This window comes from Chelonia mydas, chromosome 7 (assembly GCF_015237465.2).
Source record: "Chelonia mydas isolate rCheMyd1 chromosome 7, rCheMyd1.pri.v2, whole genome shotgun sequence".
In the NCBI taxonomy this organism is placed as follows: Eukaryota; Metazoa; Chordata; order Testudines; family Cheloniidae; genus Chelonia; species Chelonia mydas.
The window spans coordinates 56541592-56568960 of record NC_057853.1 but is presented as its reverse complement, the minus strand read 5'-3'; the positions used below and the strand labels follow the sequence as shown (position 1 = coordinate 56568960).

The 27369-nt window shown below is 46.5% G+C and overlaps 1 protein-coding gene across 1 annotated transcript; it reads right to left on the bottom strand.

Moving 5' to 3' along the window:
- Nucleotides 1–4998: 4998 nt before the first annotated feature.
- LOC102936461 (neuropeptide Y receptor type 4-2) lies at nt 4999–16666 on the bottom strand. The gene is made up of 2 exons (XM_027831217.3): nt 16460–16666; nt 4999–10298 (listed from the first exon to the last, which is right to left on the bottom strand). Exon 2 carries the CDS (start codon nt 10185–10187, stop codon nt 9063–9065), a length of 1125 nt encoding a protein of 374 aa, XP_027687018.1. The 5' UTR covers nt 10188–10298; nt 16460–16666; the 3' UTR covers nt 4999–9062.
- Between the last annotated feature and the right edge of the window lie 10703 nt (nt 16667–27369).

The following is a 27369-nucleotide window of genomic DNA, read 5'->3' as shown; positions in this document are numbered from 1 at the left end:
TGTAAAAAATTCATAAACACAGTGTAATTACACTGTCATTACAACTACTGTATTAGAAAGTGTAACCAACACAAATGGTCATGAATGATTGTGGGCATCATTAACCCAGCTCTAGTTTGCAGGAAGCCTTCTTATCACCATGTTCTGGCCAGGGGAGTTAATTAGACTTGAACTAAAGCTGGTGTATTCTAAGGATACAGAGATGTTTACCTGGAATTCGAGCTGCCAGAGATTATTTCTGACTTTCAAATATTAATCTTTAAAGTTCTGCATTCCATTTGGTACCATGTAACAAAGGATGTGTGTCCGCTGCCAGACATTTAATCTTGAACCTAGTAGAAACAGGCTATGAATGTACATAAGAACATGAGAACGGACATACTGGGTTAGACCAAAGGTCCATCTAGCCCAGTACAAGATAGCAAATCTTTATTCATAATCATATGTAAAAGATATACATTCATGTTATTATTATTTCTACACTTCTGCTTAAGTGACTTAACCCACTACTTTTTACATATAAGTGTGTAGGGCTACACATGTGTATATATCCTGTGGGTTATTTGTTATTACTAAAACAATTATCCTGTGTTGTAATAGCCAGGGAAAAACACAATACGTATATGACTAATGATATAAATCATTCAGCTGGACAACTTTTGTAAATGTTCAGACTGGCCTGTACAGTTCTATCGATTTCAGTCCAGCAGAAAACACTGAGGTTTAGTTCCATACCAGGCAACTACCAAATAATCTCTGCACTGGGACTGGGTTGCATGATTGCTGACTATTAGGAACACAACGAAACAGTTATGATTCATAGACCTAGTGGGTGTTGTCTAGCAGAAAAACATAACATAACAAAGTGCACATCTCAACCTTGTCGTCTTTATGAATTAGGGTATGCAAAGCACCCCCTTTAGAAAACAAACTATGATAGTTTGGGAGAAAGGTGGGAGAGTCATAAAAGTTACATGGGTGTTGGTTTATAAAGATCTAGGACCAGATTTTCAAAGGTTGCAGAGCAACAACTTCCACTGAAGTCCATGGAAACTGCAGGTGTTTGACACTTCCGAAAATCAGGCCAATACTACATGAACTGGAAAGCTCTGGGGAAGGGACATCACTGCCGAACATGTGAGAAAATATTTCATAGCAGTCCTGGGGATAGAAGAGTCCTCTTAGATCAGTGGTTCTCAAACCTTTTTTTTCAAGGACCACTTGCAAATTGCTGAGGGTCTTGGCGGACCACTTAATGATCTTTCCAAATGTTGTTTGTACCGTTAGCTAACTAATGTAAAGCGCTTTGGATAAAAGTGCTATATAAAAAAAACCTTAATAATAATTAACGTTTTTTGTTGTACAAATAAAAGCACACAACTCATATTTTAATATCAATAGTCTTACCTTTCTAATGCGATGGATGTGCCCTCTCTCCCCCGCTGCGGCAGCCCCCGAGCTGGGGCTGGGAAATGGGGGTCTCTCCCGCACCGCGGCAGCTCCAGAGCTGGGGCTGGGAAGGAGGACCGTCTCTCCCCGGCAGCCACCACCCTGGAGCTGGGGAAAGTCACCTCTTTCTCCAACCGTCACAGCCCTGCACGTCCCAAATTCCCCTCACCCCCTCTTCTCACCCCACTTCCCCCTCCCACTTCCCCCCTATTTCTCCCAAGGTCACCACCTCACCTTACATGTGCATCTTCTCCAGGGTCCAGGCACCTAATTAGTGGAGCCACACCTGCGCGGCTCCACTAATTAGGTGGGTGGCCCTTCATTCTCTCCTGTGTGGCCGCCTAGGTGAGTACCTTAGAGGGAACTATCTGCGGACCTCCTGAATGGAGCTCGCGGATGACCAGTGGTCCACAGACCACAGTTTGAGAACCTCTGTCTTAGATCATCTGGTCTGTCTCTCTGGTGGGTCTTCAGCATATATCTTCTTGAAGCAGACCAAATCCCAATGAGTGTAGGGAGCTTACCTTGCTCGAGATGATGACTCTATTATATTCTCTAGATATTTCCCATGTGCAGAGAATGGTAGCCCTTCTGTCTGGGTAAGCTCAGAACTTGATTCAACAAGTTTACCTTACCAGAAAGCAGCCTTATTCTCAAAGGAGGTAGCCTTAACTCTTATTGGGACTGGCTGCCTCTGGGCTGGGCTAGTGAGCTTTTCACTTGTAGGTCACCAGTTGGAATCCAGACCAGTTCAGCAGGGCTTAAAAGGCATTCCCATCTAATGAATATCTGGTGGCCCCATAGGAGATGAGTTTGGTGAGTCTCAGTTCCAGCTCTTCCATCAGAAACTCACCACCCTGGCAGATGGAACAGAGAGGCCAAGGCCTGCATTGCCCATGATCCCCTTGCTATAGATATGCTTGGGGCAGGGATGAAAGGGTGAGCCCCAAACTAAAGCAAGTGCAGACGGGCAGTAGCTTTGCTCTTGCACATTCGCCTTAGACCCAGCTGCCTTGTTTGACGCCTTTAGGAATGTGAACAGCAAACGGTGGCCACAGGGCTACTGGGTCTAAACACATTCCTAAGGGACTCTCCTTCCTTATGGAACCTGGGCTTCCACCTCGACCAAGGAGCAGTGCAGCAGCGTTCTGCTTTTCTTGGCAGCTGGCCCCAGACGCGCTGTTGACTCATGGCAATCCTTGACTCCTCCATGCCATAAAATGGAGCTAGCAGAGAAATATGGGGCTCCAGGTGAAAGGGACAACCACATCCTATGATCACAACTGTACATTCAAGTCCCTCCTAATACAACGTGGGGGCCCAAGAGTCCATGGTGAATATGTAAAGTCAAATTTTGTCTGGCCCTGCATGGATGCACAAGAGGAGGAAAGACAGGATGAGAGACAGAGGGAGTCACACCAGCCGCAGGTTGCCTCAGGGGAAGGGATAGGGTGGACGTGTCCACCCTGGTCATGAGAGTGGCATGGGTGAGCACACCAGCATCATAACAACCTCTACTTTGGTCTGTGCTCACCTACCATGCCCAACAGCTGCGTTTGCCCTGAATTCAGGTATGTGCTATTGGTGTAGAACCGACTGCTCCTCCTCCACCCCCAAGTGTGGCTCATGGCATTAAAAGCCATCAGACAGCCCCTCATTTTCCATCTCTGCCAGTTACCTACCTGCAGTGAGGACCGTGCTTTGTTCCTCTTGAAATTGCAAACTCTGGAACATAGTGCTGCTGGGGATGGCATTATGCTGCAGATGCTGATTGGATCCTATTCTGACATCGCTCCCACCAGCCTACCGTGACATCACAGTGCCTGAAGGCAAGAGGCTGCCCAGCAGTTTGCAAGGGTCTAGCCATAGCAGGACAGCTCTGCCACTGGCTTCCTCAGTGTCATTGTAAGAAGCATGAACCATCGACAGCTCGGCTCTGCGGTCTTTCAGAAGCACCTTGTTGTATTTCAAATGGGGATGGGTGACCTAGTTGGGATAAACAGACCAGGCTAAAATGTCACCGGCCCTTCAGGCACAACCAGAACCAAAACGTTCAATAAAGTTTGGGCCATGTCTGTTTCTGTGCTCCCAGGATCCAGCCAGAGCCGGAAGCAGTAGCACAGACACATCATGAGAGGCCCGAAGAGGTTCAGATGACCATCCTAGGACAGATTTCAAGCCTCTTTGTGCTGCCAGCTTCACAGGCTCCCAGAGGATTGCCCTGCTTGGCTGGTGTAGCAGAATAGGGGTGAGTTCTCAGGATGTGGCAATCCTTTGCTGCTAGAATGACCCCAACAGCCATAAGCAGCTAGGCACAACATAGCAACCCTGAGGCTGCTCTAAGTTGCATTGGGGACTGAACAGGGCCTGAGCTACTGCAGGTTCCAAGAAGTCAGAAAAGTGGCATACAGCTACCTTTGCCTATTCCTCCCTGCCACAGGGTGACAAGCCCCCTGCAGGGAAAATGGGGCCAGCCCCACTGTGCCATAATTAGCTGCCTCCCAGCCTGAGGGGGCGGGACTAAGGGGGTCAGGTCATAATCTGATGAACATCTGGGCCTCATAAAAAGGGTTGTGAGCACTCAGTTAAAGGAGAAAAACTAACAGGGAGCAGGCTGGGCTCCTGCGGGAGGCCCAAAGGTAGGGTCTGTAGGGAGTCCCCTGGGAGGGCAGGCAGTGAAAACCTGGGAAGATAAAGAGCGTCCAGTGAGAAAGCCTGGGGGCAGTGCTCCGCTAAAGAAGCAAAGAAGAACAAGCGAGGCCCACAAGTAGGGTGAAGAGCAGGGAAATTCAGCGAGTGATGGACTGCAAGAGGGACATCAGGGAAAGCAGCCAGGGAGTTGGTGCTCTGTAGCAGGGCAGGGAAGGACCTAAAGGTAGCCCAGAAGGGTCTGAGAGCTGAGCCCAGATGTCAGGCTGAAGAGGAGGCCAACAGGAGCAGAAGAACCGTTTGTTTAGATGATCTTTTGACTGGACTCCTGTTACCCTGGACAGGGGACTGAACTTGAGAGATGACCTGGGCCACGAAAGCTGCACACTGCTGGACAACCATAACAGCAGCCAATAGCGTTTGCCTCTTGGATGGAGGGGGCACCGTGGTGAGTTCCCCCCCCCCGGCACACCCACTGGTTCCAGCACCCTGACTTTTGGGTGTTTTCTTCCCCTGAATTTACTTAGCTTCTCCCCTCACTGATTTTCTATGAAGGCCTTGATGAAACCAGCAGCCTGTGATCTGTCTCAGTGCCGCTGTGTGCAAACCTTTTAAATAGCTGCTACTGCCACTTTTCCAGCAGCATTAGCAGTGGGACACTAAGCTGCAGAGACGATGCAGGGACTATCCTTCTGAGATGTCTCATACAGTGTCAAGCACACTGTTGGCAGTTAGCTATAATTAATCAGTCAGAATACTCTGCACATGAATGGCACTTTCCATATATAACATTTCCCCTTAATTAATACAAGGATCTCAAAGCAGTTGTTAGTCACTAATGAAGTAAGTAGTATTATCCCCATTTTACAGATGGACAAACTGAGGCACACACAGAGCACGTGATTTAGCCAATATTATTATTTTATTTGTTATTTTGAGGTCCCCACATTGTGCCAGGCATTGCTCAGACACAAGAAAAGATAATATCCTTGCCCTGACGAGCTTACAATTTATATTCATTGTGCCACAACAAGCGGGGACATAAAAAGACAAAGTGGGGCAAATGGACAGGACGGACAAAGATGACAATAATAAGAGCTCATGGTTACTTAGTAAGGCATGTACGCACGTCCTCCCCATTCTCACAGTAATAAAGCTGGTAATAGTTTCCCAAAGCATCACTACAATACACAGCAAACATAATAGGGCCCAATGCTCCATTACCCTGAACCTCGTTAGTCATTTACACCTGTGCAGAGTCAGCTAAAACACTGCTGTAATGACACCCCAAGTCAGAGGGTGGTTTTGGGGACAGAACCCAGGACCTCTGCAGCAAAAAGCATTCACTGCTACTGGTTGAGCTAAAGGACCAAGGAAACTAGGAGCCTAAATGCCTTTGAGGATCTGGGTCCAAGTCCATTAGCTCAGAGCAGACTCATAGACCTCTATGCTTCATCTAGCCACCAGAGTGGGACAAAACCGCAGTGTGTTAGCATGGCTTATGCTACCCCCTCTGATCTGTTAGCCTTTTACATACACTTTGCACTCACAGCTGTAAATGACTGCACAAAGTGCAGGGCAAAGAAGAATCAGACCCAACAGCTAACTCCACCCATCAAGAATGCAGCTTGAACTTGATGATGCTGTACAATGCAAATAGTTGCGCTGATGTATCACAGTTACAGCCATATAATAAATTCTCTGTCAAATAGGCTTCATTTAGCATTATGTTCTTGGAGCTTTTCATGCTAATCAGTGACAAACATAAGCCTTATGTGCATGCACTCTGCTTGGAAGCAAAACTTCCATGACTAATTGTGTTGTTCCCTTTAACAGACTGGTGAGTACAGGATCACCTATTTCCAAAGGGCTACAGATCAGATATCTTCTGTGCTGATGTGTGATCAGAGCTCGACATGCAGCTGTTAATTAAATATTAGAATTCTAACAAGTGCAGGAAACAAGCAGAATTACTCAAGGCTAATTGGGAGAAACTCATCTCTAGGAAGAAGCCCAGTGTGAGACCTGTGCTCTACTCAAAGCCCTTGAATAAAACACAGTTTATACAAAGTTCCTGTAAGTCAAGGAGGTCAGTCCGAATGAATATATTTTGTGCTTCTCAGCACTGATTGGTAGGACCATTCTGGTTTCAGTTACTGTACCAATATTGATCTAGGGATGTGGCCTACAGCCCACTTGGTCTGTAAAGGTACAAAGTCTTCTAGTGGAGTCTAACTCTAGCCCAGAAGTGGCATCTTCTACACACTAATCAAGAGAAACAAATTCTCCTCATCGTCATGGCAACTAATATCTAAAGAAGACTGCAGAAAGCTCATCGGGAAGGAGCACAAATGCATGTCAGATCAATAGGTAAAGATACAAAATGAAATTATGCATAGATCATCTGACTGCAGGATGCAGATTTCTGAAGGGAATCAAAAGGATAGCTGCCACTAGACAGTTCTGGCATGGTCAAGAACTTGGGGTCTAAGTCCGTAAGCTGATGAGCATCCTCAACTTCCACTTACATCAATGAGTGAGATTCTCAGATGATGTAACTTGCCTCCATTTAACTCAGTAGGGCTGCTCCCATTTACATCACCTGAGGATCTAGCCCACTGGATATTAATAGAACTTGCTACTTTGTAGCATGAGATGGTTTAGCTCCTGTCTTCACAAAATCTGACATGGAGAAGAGCTCTGTGTGGCTACAGAACTTGTCTCTGTCACCAACAGAAGTTGGTCCGACAAATGATATGACCTCACCCACCTTGTCTCTCTAATACCCCGGACTGACATGGCTAAAGCTACACTGCAGTCACAAAATCTGCCCCATATGCTGGGGTCTGAGGGAGAATATGCATGGGTCAAATTCTGCTCTGACCTACCACTTTGTCTAGTGAGGTAGCTACCTAGCTATTGTATTTCTAGTATCTATGCATTGAATACCTTCCACCGTGTGCAAGCCCACTGACTTGGATGAGATTGCACAGAATGTCAAGTCATGACAAAACATGACCCCATTTAGGTCTTTAAAACTGTCCTAGTATCTTTTATATGAAAATGTTGGTGTCCTTTCTGATTTGCCTTCACTTTCAACAGTGCCTAATATTGACTTCCATCTTGGTTTCCCAGCAGTAGCTGCAGAGCAATGTCTTGATAAAGAGAGGAACTCAGACTCCAGAAGTATGATGTACTGTTTTTTTCTAAAGAAGAATAAGTATTATGTTTCTTATGGTTTGCAGGTAAGTTGCCCAGACAAAGGGTAAAAAATATCACTGAAGTGAGAAAGCACAAAGCTCGCTTCCATGACACAATTGACAACACACTTGATTTACATGTGGCTTGGATTTAATGTGTGTGACTCAATCCCCTTCATGTATTTTCATTGGTCTTCCATAGACTTTTCACAGTTTTGGCATCACTCCTTCCAAGGTCCTTTCTCTTCTGGGGTAAACCTGAAGCCTTGGTGCCTGTTTTCAAAATGTGTTTCACTACACTGGAAGTGTCACTGTTCATTACAGCTGGCATTTCTACATCAGAAGCCTTTCTCCCTAGCCATTTGGTCCTTCCACATGAGAGAGCCTGTGAGCAGAGTGAGATGCTAAGCAAAGAATGGATGTGACATTGGCTTAGTGTCACCTCAATCCCCCATCTGAGATCTGTCAAAGACGTCAATGATCCAAACATCTTAAAGTACCAGCATCTGTGACTCTACCTTTAGTAGCATGGAGACGTAGGATCTACAGCCAGAAGAATGACAGTCAAGTCAATCTGACCAAGTTCCCATGTAAATCTGGGATTGTTTGGTTTTGCATCATCTGAAAAGGGAAGTGATCTGCATAGTCTCCATGAAGGGTAACAGAGGCAACAAATAGTGTAACACCTCCAACTGCTGTCTGTCATCCATAGATGGTGCTAATTCTCGATGCACCTTGTTACTGAGCAATGGTTCTGATTTGTGCTAGTTCGGTGTGCCATGTGGTGTAGTTTTCTGGAATATTGTCATCAAGAAGCTGGCCAAAAGAGGGTACACGAGAAGCCCTAGCGTGAACAGAGATTTGTGAGCTGTAGCTCATGAAAGTTTATGCTCAAATAAATTTGGTAGTCTCTAAGGTGCCACAAGTCCTCCTTTTCCTTTTTTAGAGATTTCCTTGAAGCTCAAGTGGTAGAAGCCTGTGGGGTTTTTGAAGTGACAGGTTCATGGCTGTATCCCCATGCTGCATGGGCAGGTTTAACTGCCACCAGTGTCTGCATGTAAGTAGTTACAGATATGTTACAGATCTGCTGGATGTGAACTACTGTGAACCTCATCAGCTGAGAAGATGAGTGTTTCCTAATAGTGGGTGAGAGGGGGTCAGTAATGTACACATCATATATACCCACATTCCTAGAGGAATGTAGGCAGAGAGGACTTAGGGCTGGAAGGAACCTCCTGGTCACTGAGTCCAGTCCCCTGCTATTGCAGGCAATCCTGTCTTATAATTCTGTTCGTAAACTTAGTGGTCAGCCTATCGCATGTACGTTTCCTACTAATACTGACAGAGGAGAATTTCCACAAACTCAAGTGTTTGAGTTGGAATTCCCAGGTTCTACCCTCAGTGATAAGGGTCTGCAGCTTAGCTGATGACCCTGCTGTCTGTGTGCAACCATAGATGTCTATTAAGTAGTTAGAAACAAAGCAACTTCTTGTGCACATGTCCTGTTTGCATGAAGTCTGTTTTCAGAGCTGCGCCACCTCACCAATACATACAATTCGGTATCTCCTTTGATCTTCCTCACTTATCTATACTGATTATCTTTCCTTGCAGTCAATGATTGTTCTTCCAAAAATTGGACAGCAGCTGGCCATGGTGCACGTGTTGGAGTCAGACTATGGTACCATCTATTGCTTTTATCATCCATGTGTAATAACCTTCCTGAAGTCTCTTCAGTGGAGACTTCAGAAGATGTTCCCTGGTGACCTAGATGGAATTATGTCTACAGCTCAACCTCACGGAGCCTTTGGAGACTTCAGTCTGCATGGATGATAAAGGTAAATGTTCATATTCTTCCGTCGACGAATTATGCTGGCAGCTCAGTATCAGCGACTTCACTTCTTTTTTGAAGTTATTGTTTAGGAACCCATAGATAACAGGGTTGACACAGGTGGAAGCCATGGCTACTAGATGGCACAATGAGAAAATAAGGTTGTGGTGGCAAGGGGAAATGGCTTTGTAATCCCAGTCCTCAATGCTATTGAAAACGTGCAATGGTAACCAGCAAACAGCAAAGGCAACCACCATGGATACTAACAAAATGTTTATCCTCCTCAGCTGAACCACCCGGCCACTGTATGCACTTTTCTCAAACATGTCCTTTCTCTTCTGCAGGCGTAAATAGATACGCAGGTAGCAAACCAGGATAAAGGAGAGAGGGATGCAGTACTGGAACAGCAGCAAGGCAGTGGTGTAGATGAGTCGATGCTGGTCAGAAGGCCATGAGTCCATACATATGGCCTTGTCGGCAGAAGAATCCGTAATATAGGAGAACTGCTTGTACAAGTCATATGTCAAGACGGAGGTCGTCAGAAAGGGCAGAGACATAAGGCAAGCTAATGTCCAAATGACTACAATCCCTAGATAGGCTTGGGGGATGCTTGGCCTCCAGCCAGTTGGGTTTATGATGAGCTGGTGTCTTTCCAGACCAATGAGGACAAGGGAGAGAATTGACACACTCACAGAAATGCACTGGATGAAGGAAGTCATTTTGCACATGACCTCACCAAATATCCAGTAGTCCATCAGGGTGTAGACGATGGTGAAAGGCAGGCAGACGATGCTCATGAACAAGTCAGAAACTATCAAGTTGGTAATGAATATGCTGGTGACGTTGGCCTTCTCCTTCTGCCTGACTATGACACTAATCAGGCAAACGTTTCCCAGGATGCCTAGGATGGTTTCTAAGCTATATGAGGTGACTAAAAAGACAGTAAGGTCAGTTGTGTTTCTGCAGTGACCTGGGATATGTGTAAGGAAGCCTCGCTCTAAACTCCAATTCTTATTGAATGGAAAGGGAGGGACCATGTTAAGATCTTCAGTCTTGCTCATGCTGGAATCAGAAAGAGAGCCCACAAATATGCAGGGAAACAAGTAGGATCTGGGTCTTCAGGGCCCTACCGTAAGTTCTTCTGTTCCGTTATGTAGAGATTCTGGAAATGCCTGCAAAGGAAAGAGAGAGATTAGTTCATCTCTTCTAGCAAAATTAAAGAAACAGAATTTTCTGGGGGTGATGAGCATTTTCTTCCCCCATGAACACTTTTCCATCTTCCTTTGGTTCACTGCATTAGACCATAAACTGTAGTAGTTTGCTGGACAGTGAAATGGGACCAAATGCACTACTGGAGTAAGCAGGTTTAATTCCACTGGAGTCAGCAGTGTTATGACTGAATGGGCCAGTAGGGAGGTTAAACCAAAATAATTTCCTGAAAGTCAGTAGCACTGCAGAGTTTCACTTCAAGTAAGCCAGGGTCAAATGATGGTTTGGGGTGAAAACCACATGAAACTCATTGGAGTTGCAAAGTTCTGATGCCAAACCAGGCTGAATTAGTTGGCTTTGGCAAACTCTATCAAGCGGAGTCAAAAAAACATGTGGCATGAATTGTCCATGAATGGAACACACTATTGCATTCTTAACACCCCCTACCTCCAGTTTGAACTGGACAGCAGCACCTTACAAATATTCACACCCAAATCCTCACCTGGTGTAAACTGGCCTTGCTCCACCAAAGTCAAAAGGACTATGTGATTTATTCCAACTGTGGAAATGGCCCTTCATTTGTGCAGGGTCTAGTATCAAATCATCAATTTTGTGAGAGTTTCACAAAGACTGAAATTGCCGTGTCACAAAATCCGAATGAAATTATGAATATTTTTTTCACACAGCCTGGTAAAAGGTTGTTAGTCAGTTTTGGATGCTGCAAAGGAAAATTGACCATGAGTGAAGTCAGAAGGAAAGAGACGGCGGATTAATGAACTAATGGGATGCTGAAGGGATTTTTTTATTATTAATCCAACCAATACTTTATTTTCAAATAAATTTAGACAATAAAGACCTGATTTTCAGAGGTGCTGAGTATGCACTGTTCCTATTGACTCCAGCAGTTTGGCTGCTTGGCACTTCTGAAATTCAGACCCTAAATCCTTTATTCAAAGGTGGAATTAATTTTTGGCACAGCTGGAGTTCTCATCAGATTAGTTCATTTGAAGGAATAATATACATTAGATTTTTCTTGTCATTCCCATTGTTATTTAGAGAAGTAATAGAAAGAAGCCAATAAAGGTATATTTTTCAGTGAGTTGCGTAGATAATTGGACTCTTGTCAGTAGTAACAAGAGCTGCATAGCTGATTTCATTCTCTCCTTTGCAAATTTCTGTGGGAAAATTTCAATTTTGCCAGAATTTTTCAATGTCCCATTAGGAAACACCAAAAATGAAATATTTTGTTTCAGGATGGGCCAGCTCAAATTGAAGCTTTCCTTTGTCCAACCAAATACAAACATTTCATTTTGGGTCAATTCTACATTAACCTTTTTCTGCTTGAGCTGTTGCAGTGCCTCCTGAGAGTTTAAATTCAGGTACATTATGCCCCCACACTCCTCTATGGGCTAGGCGCCATGGCTGCACTACATATCCCATGATGCACAGCAGTGTCCCCTCCCCCCGATGGTGGATGCTCCCATCAGGGTGCATCATGGGAAATATATTCCAGCTGGGGAGCCCTGCCTGTAGAAGAAAAATGGGGGTATATGTAACTCAAACTACAACTCCCATGATGCAATGCAGCTACTCAGGCAGACACAGTTCAATGTTGAACTGACCTTCCATTATGTGAAAAAAAATGATATTTTGACTTTTAATCCTGATTTGGAATGACAACAATTGTTGAGATCTTGGAATTTCCCACCCAGCTCTAGGTTTGTATTAGTTCCCATTGTGAAACCACCGCATATTTTGGCACAATGGGAAGTCCCTAGTCAAGGCTGGCCCAGCATTGTAATAACTGGATAGACAGGGCACAGTAGTCCTTGACTACTATTGCAACTTATTGTCAAAGGAGAGCTGGGCACACAACGCCCATTAAGAGTCAATGGAAATCCCAGCCATGGGCTCCAGCAGTGTCCGTAGCCCAACTCTGCTGATACTCCACCCACAGCCCTCCCCCCGACCCCAGAGCAAGTCCCTTTTACTCCGGCTTTGCACAGGACTGTGCATTCCATTGTTGCAGGCATTTACCCCTATCCTCCACAGAGCCAGTGCCATGGTCCTGTGCTGGAGTTCAAATCCTCGATGCATCCAAGCAGGGAAGGAGCAGACATCACCCCTGCAGGGAGCTCACCTGAATAAGCAGGCTGCTACGTGGAGTATTGAGGCTCGCAACGTGCAAGGTAAATATATACTCACCGAAAGCCATTATTTCCTGATTGCATAAATCTTTACTCTGCAATAACTGCTACCCAAACAGGCTTGTGAGTTTGAGATAAACTTTTTACGGCTGCAGAAAAGCAATCGTTGGAATATTACCATGTAAATAAAATGGTATGGCAAGCTTATCTCGTCGTCTGAGTAGCATTTATTGCTGAGGAACAGCATGTGCACAGGTGCCCAGTGCGGTGTGGAGGAGGGCTATTTTTTTTTCATCTTTATTCATTGTATCAGTTGGGTCAGAAGTTGCTGCCCTCAAGAACCCAAAAGAAAAGTTTCAATCAAAAATAAAGTAAAAGGAGCTTCAATCTCTTTTCTCCGCTTGATCGGAGAAAATTAAAGCAGCAAGAAAGTGGAATGTTCTATAAGACAAACATGTAGGAGTGTCTAATTGCGATATTCAATCACACGTGTAAGAGTTGGTGTTCTTGACTCTGATTTGGCTTAAAAGCGATGTTAACCTTTGATCTAGATTCCCCCCCCCCCCCGCCCTCCTTTTCCTTCTCTCTTTCTTTCTACCTTTCTTTTCCTTGACAGATTAGGTGTTTGGATAATTCAGTCTTTGAGTGAGTGGAGAATGGGGAAAATGTCCATATTATTTCTAGGAAGAATACATATGTCTTAGTTTCCCCCTATTCGCTTTTGTATTGTTACCACCTGGGTGTAAAGGGGTTAATTTCCTTTCTGGGATGGTGGAGAAAGGAAGGCAGTGATTGGGTGCAAGTCATGACCTGAAGAAGAGCTCTGTGTAGCTCAAAAGCTTTTCTTTCACCAACAGAAGCTGGTCCAGTTAAAGATATGACCTCACCCACATTGTCTCTAATATCCTGGGAGCAGCAGGATATTACAACAACTACAACAACACTGCAAACAGCCTGTGAATGCAGCTCCCTTGTAGATACCATGGAGGCCAACCATCAGACCACTGATTTTTCACAACTATTGGCCACAGGGGGCAGGACATGTGAAAACAGCATCGCTAGGACTTGAGACCATAGAACGGAAGATCCTGCCGTACCAGGGCAGGGATGAAATCGTGGATGTCTGAGCAAGACAGGCAGGTCGTGCTGCCAGCATGCACATGGGTCTGTAGGCCTTGCATTATTGTTCTAATCTAATGACCCTCAATACTGAAGTCCAGGTGACTAATAGATGACATCTGTTTTTTGAGAAGCCTGTCCTGTGTTCCTGCAGGTTGCTGGTTGCATAGCTCCCAAAAGGGTAAGTCTCCAGTGGGGGTCCAGGTTCATCTGGACCTGCTGAAAGAGGCATGGTGAGAAATAGGGTTGTTGGAGCTAAGGCCCCAGTCTTAGGATAGCTGGGACACAGGCCTTCCCCTTGTAAAAAGTGGAGACCCAGGACTATCACTAAGAGTATGTTTGCAAAGCAATTGGGAAGTATGATAGCAGCACATGTAGAGGTAGCCTAGTTAGCTTTGTGATTGGAGCATGTGTAAACACCTCTGGGTTACTTCCTCAGATACATACCCAGGGCCAGCCCATGCTGCTGACTGAGCTGCTGCAGCTTTGCTGCTATTTTCAGAGTAGCAGCCATGTTAGTCTGTATTCACAAAAAGAACAGGAGTACTTGTAGCACCTTAGAGACTAACACATTTATCTGAGCATACGCTTTCGTGAGTTACAGCTCACTTCATCGGATGCATTCCGATGCGGTGAGCTGTAGCTCACGAAAGCTTATGCTCAAATAAATTGGTTAGTCTCTAAGGTGCCACTAGTACTCCTTTTCTTTTTTCAGATATGTGTATACATGCTGCATTTGCACCTCCTGATTGCAATGTAGACATACCCTAAGAGGGGGATGCTCCCAGAGGGTCTATACAAAGGTCAGAGACAGAGCATGCCCTGTAGATCTGTGACAGAGAGCTAGTAAGATGGAGATAAAGAAAGTTATCATGGAGTGTATCAGAAGGCTCTGCAACGTATTTTGTTGTGTTAAAAGTCCAGTGTTTTTAATACTTTGCATTTCTATAGCACCTTCCATTGGAAGGGCGCTTCCAAGACATTTACTCTCACGACACGCCTTTGAGGTAAGAGGAATTGTTACCCTCATTCCACAGAGGCGGGAACTCAGGCACAGCGAGGTGAGAAATGATTTGTCCACTATCCAGAGGGCATCAGTTTCATTCTACCCAGGTTCACATGCCCATCAGCCTGGCGTGTGTAGTAGAGCCAGGAATAAAACCCGTATCTCTTGGGTTCACAGTTCGGTGCATCTCTTCCTCCACTGACCATGATGGGAAAAGTAGTTCAGGGAAAATAGGGAACAATAGAGTGACCTTATATTTATGTCCTACGTCCTCCCACAAAGGATCTCAAGGCTCTATCACCTATTCACAAGCATTGCTTCATGCATCACACATGGAATTATAACTAAGCACTCCCTTACTATCATAAGTCTTGCCTGCACCATTATTTCTTATTGTTAATAATTGTCTTTATTACAGTAGTGCCTAGGACAGATCCCCGTTGCTCAAAAGTTGCTCAAATCGAGAGTAGCAGACAGTCCATACTGCCAAGAGCTTACAATCTAACGAGCAAGACAGACAAAGGCCAGGGGAAACGGCTGTAACATAGAAGGAGAACAACATCTATTGCCATTTTCCCACTCATGTCACTCTCTTGGGACCTGATTCACAGCCCGTTGAAGCCAATGGGGGTATTTCCATTGACTGCAATAGGCTTTGGATCAGGCTCCAGGAGTGTTTTCACCATGGGTGTCAGGTATCATAGGCTGGGGAAGGCTAAGCCTCCCCAAACAGCCAGGCATGTCCCATCCATACTCCGCCCCCCCTCCCAGTCCTTTTCCCTGTCCCAGCTCTGCTGCTTGTCTTCCCCTGTGCTGTGGCCCAGCTAGGGCTGGGGCCGTGCCGCCCGCCCTCCAGGCACTCAAGGGCTGGGGCTGAGCTGCCCACTCTCTGGGTGCTCTGGGGCTGGGCCACACTGCCTGCCCACCCGGTGCTCTGTGGCTGGGGGCGGATGCTGTTTGGGAGGCTGGGGCTGTGCTGCCTGCCCTCCCAGTGCTCTGGGGCTGGGGAGGGCGGGGCTGGGCTGGGGCATGGGCCAGTGGCCACGGTGGGGGGCAGGGGGTGGCTCTGGGCTCCAGCGGGGGGCATGGAAGGTCTGGGGGCTCAGGCAGAAGGGGCTGGACTGGGGGCTAGCCTCCCTGAGCCAGTGGTTCATGCACCACCGATGGTTTTCACCTTTGCCTCTGGATTGGAGTTGAATCCTAAAAAAACCTGCAACATATACACAAGGGACTAAAGGGCTGCAGAAGAGTCCTTTTTTTCTGGGAATCTGACTTATGTAAACCCTGCATTCCCCAAGCATCTCTTGATTTCAGGCTGCACGACCCAGCCAGCAAACATGGCTCTATTTCTAACTGAAATACAAATCAAATTAGACAACTAGAGCAAACAGGCATAGAGGTACAGTTGGACTGCTAAAAACGCCACTCACAGAGCACTGTATTGCAAAGCAGTCTAGACTCTAACATTTTCCAGCTAGATTCTCCTGTTTTAAAACTTTTTCTTTCTTAAAAGCCTCTAATAAAACAATAACCCAATATGGCAACAACTCCTACTTCAAATCCAATCATTTCACTCAGGCAGAGAGATCATAATGCTCTTTCAAAATACCACTTGCCCATGGACTTGAGTTTAGATCTCTTGGTAAGTGTTTTCTGATAGGAAATCAGACAGAAATACCTAGTACAAAGAGGTAGATCAGAACAAGTAACAAAATCATGATTACAGCATAAACTGACAGCCTCCCAAGTGGCGGTTTAATAGATACATCGATTCTAAGGCCAGCAGGGACCAATATGATCATCTAGTCTGACCTCCTGCAAAGTTGAAACAAAGTATTCAGAAAATTCTCACCTGGTAACATCCACACTGATTAAGAAGGTAGCTGCTCGTGCTGGGTATCTGTGCAGCAGCAGAATAGAGGAACTCAGGAGCAGCAGAGATTTGCTGTCCTCGCTCTGTTGCGATGGGAGATTTGGAAGGCATCTCTCTCTCTCTTTCTGCAAAGGGAATGTAGCCAATGAGTTTTGTTCTCTGCTGACGGCCCAGCTTTGAAGTGCTAGCTCCCTCTGTTGATTTAGAAATGTATGTGTTCTGCTGATAGTCAAGACAAACAGCAGCTGTGCAAAAGAGATATGAAACTATTTGAAGCGCGCTACAGGCTCCTGCGCGATGGGTGGCAGATATACTAACACACAAGGAATAAAAATTAAGCTCTAGGGCCTGATGCTGTGTTCCTTACTGAGGCAGGCCTCCCTTTGGATTCGATGGGGATTTTTCCTAAGGTGCATGATCAGGCCCCCGGTATTGGACACTTTCCAATTTCACAATCCACTACCGCCTGGCTGTGTATTCAGACTACAGAGAAGCCCAAGCTTCAAAGCCTTCCTGATTCAGTGTGTATAGAGGGGATTGTTTGGGTAAAGTACCCGTAGGTTTGGGGCCCCAAGGAATTGCAAATTATGGGGACTCAGAGCACAAATCCCACTGGCTTCTTTTTGTCTTCTCCTGACCAAAAGCCGGTGCCGGGAGTGGTACTACATCCAGAGCAGCGTAGTTTGGGCCTTCAGCGCTCAGGCATTATGGCTGCCAGTGGCTGCTCTTCCTCTTCAACTAATCTGGCAACCCTCATAAATGAACATTACAGGAATTGTAGCTATTCTGTGTTTCCATATACGGACCCGCAGTTTTGCACCAGGGAGTGAACTACAGACTTTCAGCAGCAAAATGCACAAGGTTCTGTTATTTGAGCTAACAGGATAACTATCGGAGTGGTTATTAAGTTGCAGGGTCTTATACTTTCTGGGACTGGCCATTAGCAGGGGACAGGCCCATTCACACGGGACCATCGCATTACATTCTTCTTCACTACATAAGCCAGCCCTGAATATCTGAAGTCCATGGGTTCGAGTCCCATGGCTGCAAATAGGGTCTGATCCAAACCCACTGAAGTCTGCCAGTTTACTTCAGTGGACTTTGGATCAGATCAATGTGCAATAGAGGGAGGTGTCCTCAAACCTTCTAAGCCAGGCCAATTCAAATACAGTAATGCCACTGTTGTAAGTTCAGGTCTAGCAGCTGTTGAGTCATGAGAAAAATGTCCTAGGATCTTGTCACTGGTTTAGGAGACACCTGTGCTATAGCTTGGGCACAGTGATAGAGAGATAGATACTGACTCTCCTGCTGGCTATTAAAGAAGCTGAGGTTTCCTGTCTGCCTGGTCCAAAGATACTGAAGCCAGAGAATCTGAGATGGTTTATTTAATGGGCTTGTTAATTCTTCCCTTATTTATTCAGTGTCTGTTTGTTTATTGTGCTACTGTTCAGAGCCATAAATAAAGTGGAGATATTCTAGAGCAGTGTTCTCAATCTTCTTGCTACCCGGGGCTGGCTTGCTGCCTTCCTAAACTGTGTCAGGGAGTTCTCAGGGACTGGTGCCAGTCCAGGGACTTGTCCTTGAGAAACACTGTTCTAGAACGCAGGCTATCCTGTTAAGGGAGTAAAAAGAGACTTTGGAAGCTGGTCTTCAGACATGAGGGTTTCTTTGAATTGTTCTTCTCTCTTTCTATCCCCATCTACTTGGGTTATTCCTTAACCAATCTTATCTCCCCTGTGTCCACACCTGGCAAGGTGGTTGCCATGTTGCCCATATTCTCTGCCCAGGCTCCCGTGGGCAGAGCCTGCAACTAGCATCTGCTCTCTTCTTAAAGTCAGCATAAAACAGCTGCAGTACCACCACTGCAGCCTGAAAATCTTAGCTCTGCATCTGGGACTTAAGTCTTAGCAGAAACAAGGTCCTGACCACTTATTGATGAGATCAGTCATGTTAACCCTGGTGTCCTGGCCACATTCTCACTGGGGTAATACATCCGACCTCCTCACACACTCCCTTGCACTTTTCAGTGGATTATGGTACTTTTCTCCACTTCCTGCAGCATGGGTGGCTGGGTGCTGTTAAACAGCTGATGCAGGGCTGCACTTGAGTGGAGAATGAAATGATTCCTACACTGCATATCATTTATACAGTCTGGCCTTGTACAGACAGAATTGGTCCGTGCTCATAAGCAGACAACACAAACTGAGGATGCCTGTTGGGACCATAGTCTTCTACCCACTTGCCTTGTGTAACAGGGAACAAACAAGCATGCTAAAGAATCATGAATCATAGGACTGGAAGGGACCTCGAGAGGTCATCTAGTCCAGTCCCCTGCACTCATGGCAGGACTAAGTATTACCTGGACCATCCAGACAGGCGTTTGTCTAACCTGCTCTTAAAAATCTCCAATGATGGAGATTCTACAACCTCCCTAAGCAATTTATTCCAGTGCTTAACCACCCTGACAGGAAGTTTTTCCTAACGTCCAATCTAAACTGCCCTTGCTACAATTTAACCCCATTGTTTCTTGTCCTATCCTCAGCGGTTAAGAACAATTTTTCTCACTCCTCCTTGTAACAGCCTTTATGTACTTGAAAACTGTTATCATGTCCCCTCTCAGTCTTCTCTTTGCCAGACTAAACAAACCCAATTTTTTCAATCTTCCCTCATAGATCATGTTTTCTAGAACTTTAATCATTTTTGTTGCTGTTCTCTGGACTTTCTCCAATTTGTACAAATCTTTCCTGAAATGTGGTACTCAGAACTGGACACAATACTCCAACTGAGGCCTAATCAGCACAGAGTAGAGCGGAAGAATTACTTCTCGTGTCTTGCTTACAACACTCCTGCAAATACACCCCAGAATGATGGTCGCTTTTTTTGCAACAATGTTACACTCTTGACTCATATTTACTTTGTGTATGCTATGATATGATCCCCAGATCCCTTTCCGCAGTACTTCTTTCTAGGTGGTCATTTCCCATTTTGTATGTACTACAAGCATAATAACATTCATACACTACTGTTGTTGTGATTCGCAGTGAAAGTACCGTAGGCTTGGCTACTACAATGCAAGCCCTGGACCTTATCCAAAGCTCACTGAAGTCACTGGAAAGATTCCCATCAACTTCAATGGGTAATGGATCAGGCCCTATTTGCAGCTGACAGTGAATGTGAAAAAGAAGCCAACACAAGGCAATGAGAACACATCACCCTGATCCTCCGCACACTGCATGAGCTCCTGGAACAATCTCAGATCCTGGTTAAGGTCCCTGAATAGGACAGAACCTGAGAACTCAGAAACTGACCCTCTTTCTCTGTGATTTCCTCTGTATGACAGCTGCACTCCCCAGACAATGTCCTGGGGTGCAATTTGCATATCATGAGAAATCAAACCTTCTTGGCACTGGGTCTGGAACTCCCTTCCGCAAGATGTTAGCATGGCCATGGGTCTTAATACCTCCTGAACCAAATGTGCATCGGCTGTCATCCACCAACTCCCTGGAAGATAAGGATGAGGGCTTGGCCTTTTCATAACTTGGGCGGTGCTCACATTCTATAGCCATGAGAATGTTATAAATTCAAATACACAGTCTGGATAGTAGCTAGAGCTGGTGAGGAAAATGCTGGAAAAAAATGTGGTTTGCTGTGTTCTTGTAGCCATGTTGGTCTGAGGATATTAGAGAGACGAGGTGGGTGAGGTGATATCTTTTATTGGAGCAACTTCTGTTGGTGAGAGAGACACGCTTTTGAGCTTGCACAGAGCTCTTCAGGTCTGGGAAATGGACTCAGAGTGTCACAGCTAAATACAATGATTCCAAGAGAAACTCTATAACCTCAACCACATGAAACCCCCCCCCCCCCCTCGGGACCTTCTACATGCTTCCCAAGATACACAAACAAGGGAACCCAGACAGACTCACCATATCTCGCCACAGCGATCTTACTAAAGCAGTATCAGGACTCATAGAAACCATCCTTAAACCACTCACCACACACAGACACAACCTACTTCCTCCATAAACACCACAACATTAACAACCTTCTTCAGAACACCATCCTTGCCACCATGGGTGTCACCTCCCTATACACCAACATCCCTCACAATGACGGCATTGCTGCCTGCCTCAACTATCTACAAGACAATAGACAACCCTCAGCTCTCCACCCCAAACACATCACCAAACTCATCCCTTTCATCTTCACCAATAACAATTTTACATTCAACAACAAACACTTTGTCCAAACCATGGGAACAGCCCTAGATATTAGGATGGCTCCCCAAACTGGCAGCCTCTTCTTAGGCCACCTCAAGATAGAATTTATGGATAAATGCACCACAAAACCAATGATACCTGAGATACATCAATGATATTTTCATCCTCTGGACAGACGACATAGATTTCCACCACAACCTCAACAACCATCATCCATTCATTAAACTCTCTCTGGAATACTTCCACACTAGCATCAACTTCCTGGACACCACAATCAACTTCAGCAATGGAACACTACAGACAACTGTATACAAGAAGCCCCCGGATCACCATACCTATCTTCGCAGATCCACTAACCACCAAACACACTACAAAATCTGTTATCTACAGCCAGGCACTCAGATACCACAGAATATTCTCTGAGGAGAAAATCCTGGATATACACTTTAACCCGCTTAAAAGTGCCTTCACCAAACAAGGACACTCCACCAGAGAATGATATCCTGGAACTTCATCATGGAACAGGCCACCCAAAAGAACCTTTTTCAATCTGGAAATAACCGCTCCGCCCCCCACCCTCTGACTGCACACCCTGAGTTGTCACCTCCCACCCCACACTGGAACCTCTATGTGATACCATTAAACAATCACAACACATACTCAATGGGGACCTCATCCTGAAAGAAATGTTTCCTGGACCCTCAACCTCCCAATCTCTCCAAGCTCATCATCAGAAGCAAGCTCCCCACAGACCAGGACACAACTCAAAGCGGCACCAGGCCCTGCCAGAATAACAGATGCAAAACCTGTAAACATATCTCCACTGGTACAATGATCAACACCCTGCCCCAGCACACCTTTCACAACCCATGAGTCCTACACATGCCCATCATAACATGCGGTTACCTCATCCAATGCACTAAATGCAACAGCTATGTCCGTGAAACCAGACAATCACCACACTCCAATGAACTCACAAGGAAAATGATAAAAGACAAAAACACCCTATCACCTGTGGGTGAACACTTATCACAAAGCAATCATTCTAGATCTGACCTCTCAGTCCTCATCCTCAAAGGAAACCTGCACAACACCACCAAAAGACAAGCCTGGGAGCTTCCGTTCATAACCTTGCTAGATACTAAGACTCATGGTCTGAACAGAGACACTGGATTTATGGTTTATGACAACAATCTGTAACCCACTAACCACCCCACCCAAGATGCCTTTTCTTTCTCCCTCTCTTCCTTTCCCACATGTGACTGGGTGTGCCAGGCCCTTTGAAGCCCCCTGCTTGAGGTCTTCCAGTCCTGCCACACCCTGCCCTGGGAAAAGGAGCAGTGAAGGTGGGTCCTCCAGGCTTGCCTAGAAAGGCTGCAGGGAAGCAGCCAATCAGAGCGCAGTAGGTTCACTTTAAAGGAGCTGCAGGGCCTGAGCAGGTTAGTTACTGGCTGGAACCAGAAGTGGGAGGAAGGACTGTGAGATTCTCCAAGTGAGGAGGCCTGAGAGAGACCCTGCTCAAGCAGGGAACAGATGGTGAACCCTGCGGTACGGGTGAAGAGGAAGAGGCTAAGTGGGAAGCAGCCCAGGGAATAGCAGCAGTGATGGAGTTAAAGGAAGCAGCAGGGAGCTGCTATTTGTAGGGTTCCTGGGTCAGGACCCGGAGTAGAGTGCATGCCCAGGTCCCCCTACCAGCCATAGGTAGGGTGGCCAAAGCCCTGGGAAGGGGACAAATTTAATTAAGAAGGCTAGGGCTGGAGTTTAAAGGGCTCAGGGATGGGGCTGAAGACCCTATAGAGGGCCAACCATTCATTGAACTTTGTTACCCCTTTCCCCAGAAGGGGACTGAAGTGAAGGAGTGACTCAGGTGAAGAGCTGGGGACATCACAGGACCACTAAAGGTACTGGAGGCACTGCTCCATACCAGGGCAGGGATGGGCCAGAAGAGGCTGAGAACTGAGCCCAGAGACAGAGCTGCAGGTACCAACCAGGGCATAGTGTTCCACCTTCTGACACTCTGGGTATGTTTAGACACAAAGAAAAACCCATGACTGGCCTGCACTGCATCCTGTGCCCTGGGCCCTCCCGCTTTGCAGGGTCCTAGAGCCCAGGCTCCAGCCCAAGCCCAGACCTCTACACTGCAATTAAACAGCCCGAGCCCTGCTTGCCCGAGTCAGGTGGCACAGGCCAGCTGTGGGTTTTTCTTTGCCGTGCAGGCATACCCTTTGAGTACCTTTCCCGGACCTGAAGAACAGTTCTGTGTGGCATGAAAGCTTGTCTCTCTCACTAATGGAAGTTTATCAACCAGAAGTTCTTACCTCACCCACCTTCTTATTCAAAAAATTGTCAACATTTTAGAGTTTTAAAAAAATATTGACCACTCTCCAGTAAACATGTAGCCTGCCAGGAGACAGCCTAAAGTCATCCTGTTGGTTTCTTCTCTGCATCTCAGAAGAATACTTCCCACATTGAAACTGATCTTAATTAGCCCTTTCTTCATATTCCATAAATCTGCCAGCAAAACGACCACACATTCCTTGATATGTTTCAACAGCCAGAGTAACAACCCCATTGTTGTTATCTCCGTAGCGGTCTTGTTGTTTCCTTGTGCTCCCCGTCCATCTGTATTCAACTGTTGTCGCCTCTTCTTTTAAATTAATAATAATTCTAGGGGCTGGAGCTCTGCTGTGATCCACAGATGAAACACAGCAGCACTGGCCATCACTCCACACTTTCCTGCCAATATAGCTCATCACTTACTTGGAAAGAAACTGCATAAGGGAGGACGTGGAATTTGGTCTCCATGGTCCACTCAGGTCTTGGCCTCGTTATATGGCCCTACAATACTACCAGTTATGGTGGTGTTTTTTGGTGTGCCATAGACTCTAGGCCAGTGGTCCCCAAACTTTTGAGGGTCCTTCCCCCTCATAACTCCGTCCATGCCCCTCCACTTCCCAGAGCCAGGGCTTGGAGTGGGGCGGCAGCTCGGTGAGGGGAGGTGACACGGGCAGGGGTAAAGGTGCCAAGGCTGGGGCCGCAGCTGTGGGTGGGTCTTGGGCTGGGAGCGGGCCAGGGATGAAGCTGCGGCCAGGGGCTCAGAGTAACAGCCATGTTAGTCTGTATTCGCAAAAAGAAAAGGAGTACTTGTGGCACCTTAGAGACTAACCAATTTATTTGAGCATAAGCTTTCATGAGCTACAGCTCACTTCATCGGATGCATACTGTGGAAAATACAGAAGATGTTTTTATGCACACAAACCATGAAAAAATGGGTGTTTAGCACTACAAAAGGTTTTCTCTCCCCCCACCCTACTCTCCTGCTGGTAATAGCTTATCTAAAGTGATAACTCTCCTTACAATGTGTATGATAATCAAGGTGGGCCATTTCCAACACAAATCCAGGTTTTCTCTCCCTCCGCCCCCCCCCCCCAACAAACCCACTCTCCTGTTGGTAATAGCTTATCTAAAGTGATCACTCTCCTTACAATGTGTATGATAATCAAGGTGGGTCATTTCCAGCACAAATCCAGGGTTTAACAAGAACGTCTGAGGAACAGTGGGGGGGGGGGGGGGAGGAATAAACAAGGGGAAATAGGTTACTTTTTATAATGACTCAACCATTCCCAGTCTCTATTCAAGCCTAAGTTAATTGTATCCAATTTGCAAATTAATTCCAATTCAGCAGTCTCTCGTTGGAGTCTGTTTTCGAAATTCTTTTGTTGAAGGATAGTCACTTTGAGATCAGAAATGGAGTGACCAGAGAGATTGAAGTGTTCTCCGACTGGTTTTTGAATGTTATAATTCTTGACATCTGATTTGTGTCCATTTATTCTTTTACGTAGAGACTGTCCAGTTTGACCAATGTACATGGCAGAGGGGCATTGCTGGCACAGGGGCTGAGGCTGTGGGCAGGGACCGGAGCAGAGCTGCATCCGGGCTGCGGTGGTGGCCAGCAGCCAGGTTCCCGGCCAGATGCGACTCCGCTCCCGGCCCCGCCCCCACCCCTAGCCCCAGCCGGGAACAGAGCCATGGCCAGCAGCCGAGACTGGGGGCTAGTGTGGAGCCAGGAGCAGAGCCAAGGCTGGGGGGCGGGGGTGGGAGCTAGGGGTGCGGCTGGGGGTGGGACCGGAGCAGAGCTGGGGGCGGGGAGGGGATGGGTGGCGCTTCCTCCCCGCCTCCCATGAGGGCTGGCCTGGCCCTGCTGCACTGCCCCAGCATTCCTCTGAGCCCCCTGGGGGGCACACCCCACACTTTGGGGATCTCTGCCCTAGGCAATAGACTAATAGAATGGGAGATATTTCACAGGGACCATACACCATAGCTGGTTAGCCTTCCTTAATTAAAATGAAACAAGTTGGCAATGTGGAATCAGTTACCAGCTGCATCTGCTACCCTGGCAGTAGAAAACACAGAATATGTTTCAACTGATCGTTGCGTGGAATAATGTTGCTCCTGGGACAGGGGAGGGTTATATACAGCCTAAAGCCAAAGTTTCTACGAAAGTCAATGCTGAGTAAATGAAACAGCTGCCAAACTGTTCTCTTGTAGAAAAGTATCAGATATCTTGTTCCCTGGGGCAGCTGAAGCTTTCCAAGGCCTGCAGTGCTATTCCAGGTCGCACCTCTTATTGGTGATGAAGACCAGGGAACTTGCAGATATCCGAGGCCATGTGAGCATCACAAACCTTTTTCAGACCAAAGCTACACCCCCAATCTCCTCCAGTGGTGTGTGCCCCCTCCTTGGTCTCCTATGAGAAGGGTACATATGTCCTCACCTTTCTGGGTTAACAGAGGGGCCTGGCTGTGAGGGGAGGAGAGAAGAGGACCCTGGTCTAAAGAAGGAGCATGTTGGGTCTGGGCTGAGGCCAAGGCTAAAGGAGGAGCATGATGAGCCTAGGCTCCACACCTGAAGGTAGAAGAGACTCCGCATACAGCGTATTAGGGGAAGGCCCTCACTTTGCCACTGCCCATGATTTGGGCTCCTCGAGCCAGGATCACTTCTCCCGTGCCTGCGAGGAAAGGGGGTTGGGCTTTCTGGGTGAGGATCTCCTCTCATACCAAACTATAGATGGGCAGATACTGTGGGGGCAGGGCAGGGAGAAAAACCCTGAGAACATTTGTTCCACTAAGAACCTGGCATTTTCCCATGGACATTCATACCAGGGATATTTTGTTTGCTGACAGAGAAAGGAGACTCGTGCAAATGTGATTCTCTGAGAAATGGGAAAGAAATTAAGAGAAAATTATCAAAGCAACATTTGCAGCAAAAAGTTTGTAGGGAAATATTTTGGCCTAGGGCCTGATCTAGTGATGTGCCCGGGTCCTTAAATGTGTGATTGGCAGCTCCTGGCTCCCAAAACTTCTGTTTAAACCACTGCTAGTCCAGGGGGTTGGAACAAATGGGCCAGGCCATGCCAACGTTGCTAACATTCAATAGGCTGTCACTGAAACAGAGTAATTGTCTTTATTCAAAATCCAAAATGATTTGTGGGTCCTGCCCAAATGCAGCTTGAGCCTTTATTGTTGACTTTGTTCTGTCTCAGTGAGCATCATTTGGCTAACTCAGCTCTGTTCCCTCTCCCATTGAAGTCAATGGAAAGACTCCTGTTGCCGTCAGGGGAGTTGAATAGGATTCCTAATCCATCTCCCAGCACCACCAGTGCAGAATTCTCCTCTCAGCATATTCTCCAGGACTTCTGCCACTGTCGTCTGAAATGTATCGAGACTGGTTTATGGTACTTACCCAGAGCAGTTCTTTGTAATGCTGGGGAAGATCATCCCAGTCACCCAGAGGCTTAGTCCATGTTGGTGACAATACCATAATGCTTCCTGGGTTTTTCATCAGAAATCTCAACACACTTTACAAGGGGGACAAGTATCATTATCCCCATTTTGCTAATGGGGAAACTGAGGCACAGAGCAGAAATGATTTGCTCAAGGTCACATGGAGTCAGTGGCAGAGACAGCACTCGAACCCAGCTCTTATGACTCCTACTTCTGTGATTTAACCACTATATGCCACCACCTCCTACTGTTGCTGTTTTCCCAGTGCTCTGAGACTCTGCGATAATGAGCCATGCCACGGGCTTCCTAATACCTCTGCTATTGCAATCGCAGTAATACCATGTTAGTGGAATGATGCCAGGTGCTAGCAGAAATAACATGCTCTTAGCTATAATTTCTTAGCACTGCTTCTCTCTGCACTCTGGAACTCAAGTTAGTTCAAGTCACCCTATACTTCAGAAGTAATATTCCATACAGATCACTGTGAGTGAAACACTCTCAAAGTCAGGTTTCAGAGTAACAGCCGTGTTAGTCTGTATTTGCAAAAAGAAAAGGAGTACTTGTGGCACCTTAAAGTCAGGAAACACCAAAGCTGATGTTGCATGCATGGCCTTTTCATAGAGTTTTAGACCTCCTGTCCGCCTTAACGCTGCCCCCTTGTGCACATGCGTTAAGATACAGGGCCAGATTCTCTGGCCCACTAAGTCCACTATGCACTGCTCCAGGGGCATAAAGTGGATGCAGACTGGTCAGTGGAGAGTTCCCATCTCCTGTGCCAGTTGTCCTGTGCACCCACAGCACAAGGGAAAGGAGGGGCCATGGCAAGGGCATGCTGGGTGTGGGTTAGGAGGGGCACAGAGAGCTATGCTATGCCCAATCCACCTCTGAC